Source organism: Myotis brandtii, unplaced genomic scaffold, assembly GCF_000412655.1.
Source record: "Myotis brandtii unplaced genomic scaffold, ASM41265v1 scaffold940, whole genome shotgun sequence".
Taxonomy (NCBI): domain Eukaryota; kingdom Metazoa; phylum Chordata; class Mammalia; order Chiroptera; family Vespertilionidae; genus Myotis; species Myotis brandtii.
This window is the reverse complement of record NW_005371877.1, coordinates 663,529-664,224: the sequence shown is the minus strand read 5'-3', so window position 1 is coordinate 664,224 and position 696 is coordinate 663,529. Positions and strand designations below refer to the sequence as shown.

Genomic DNA, 696 nt, shown 5'->3' with positions numbered 1-696 from the left:
GGGGCGCGCTGGGAGGAGGACGGCGCAGAGAGGCTTGGGGGACCTGATGGGAAGTCCGGGGACCTGGTGGTAAGTCCGTCAGGAGGCAGGAGGAGGGTGGGGCCGCTCCGCAGAATCACTCAGGTTGGCTCACTTCCGATCGCTGGGCGCCTCAGGGGAGGCGGCCCCGTGGGCAGCAGGGTCGTGCGTGGCCAGGGCATTCAAGGGCCGTTGACGCTTGGCCTCCTTGAAGGCTTCCAACTCCCTGGCCAGCATGTGACCTCGACGGACCCGCAGGAGGGCGGGCAGGCCCCGGCGCAGGCGTTGGGAGGACTGCATCCAGGTGCCGGAGTTGAAGTACTTGCCCACGGGGTACTTGGGGAAGTTGTCCTGGGAGGGGAAGGGCCAGTCAAGGGGGGCCAGCTCCCCGCTGCAGCCCCCAGCCAGCCGGGACCCCCACCCGAGGGGCTGGCACTCTGTCACCCCCCAGCTGCCCAGCGGGGCACTTCCCCTGGCTGCCCTTCCACCTGGGGAGCTGGCGGTGCCCTCCCCCCAAGGGCCCCCTCGGGGAGGAGACCGTTTCCGTGGGGAGGGGGCGTCTCACCGGAAGCACGGTCGGGAGAGTCGACACATCCCTCTCGGACTTGGCGGGGGTGGCACAGTAGGTCTCCAAAAGGGCCAGGTCGCAGCTGCGGAAGCAGCACTCCTCCACGATGC

At 69.7% G+C, this 696-nt stretch overlaps 1 protein-coding gene across 1 annotated transcript in view; it reads right to left on the bottom strand.

Annotated features, from left to right (window-relative positions):
• Positions 1 to 6: 6 nt before the first annotated feature.
• The window catches only part of IGF2 (insulin-like growth factor 2), a 14,136-nt gene continuing 13,446 nt past the window's right edge, over positions 7 to 696 (bottom strand). Inside the window, exons 4-5 of the mRNA XM_005885931.1 lie at positions 584 to 696; positions 7 to 369 (exon numbers count right to left, since the gene is read on the bottom strand). Of these exons, the coding sequence (XP_005885993.1) occupies positions 130 to 369; positions 584 to 696 (353 nt within the window). The 3' untranslated portion in view covers positions 7 to 129. The remainder of the gene's footprint in view (positions 370 to 583) is intronic.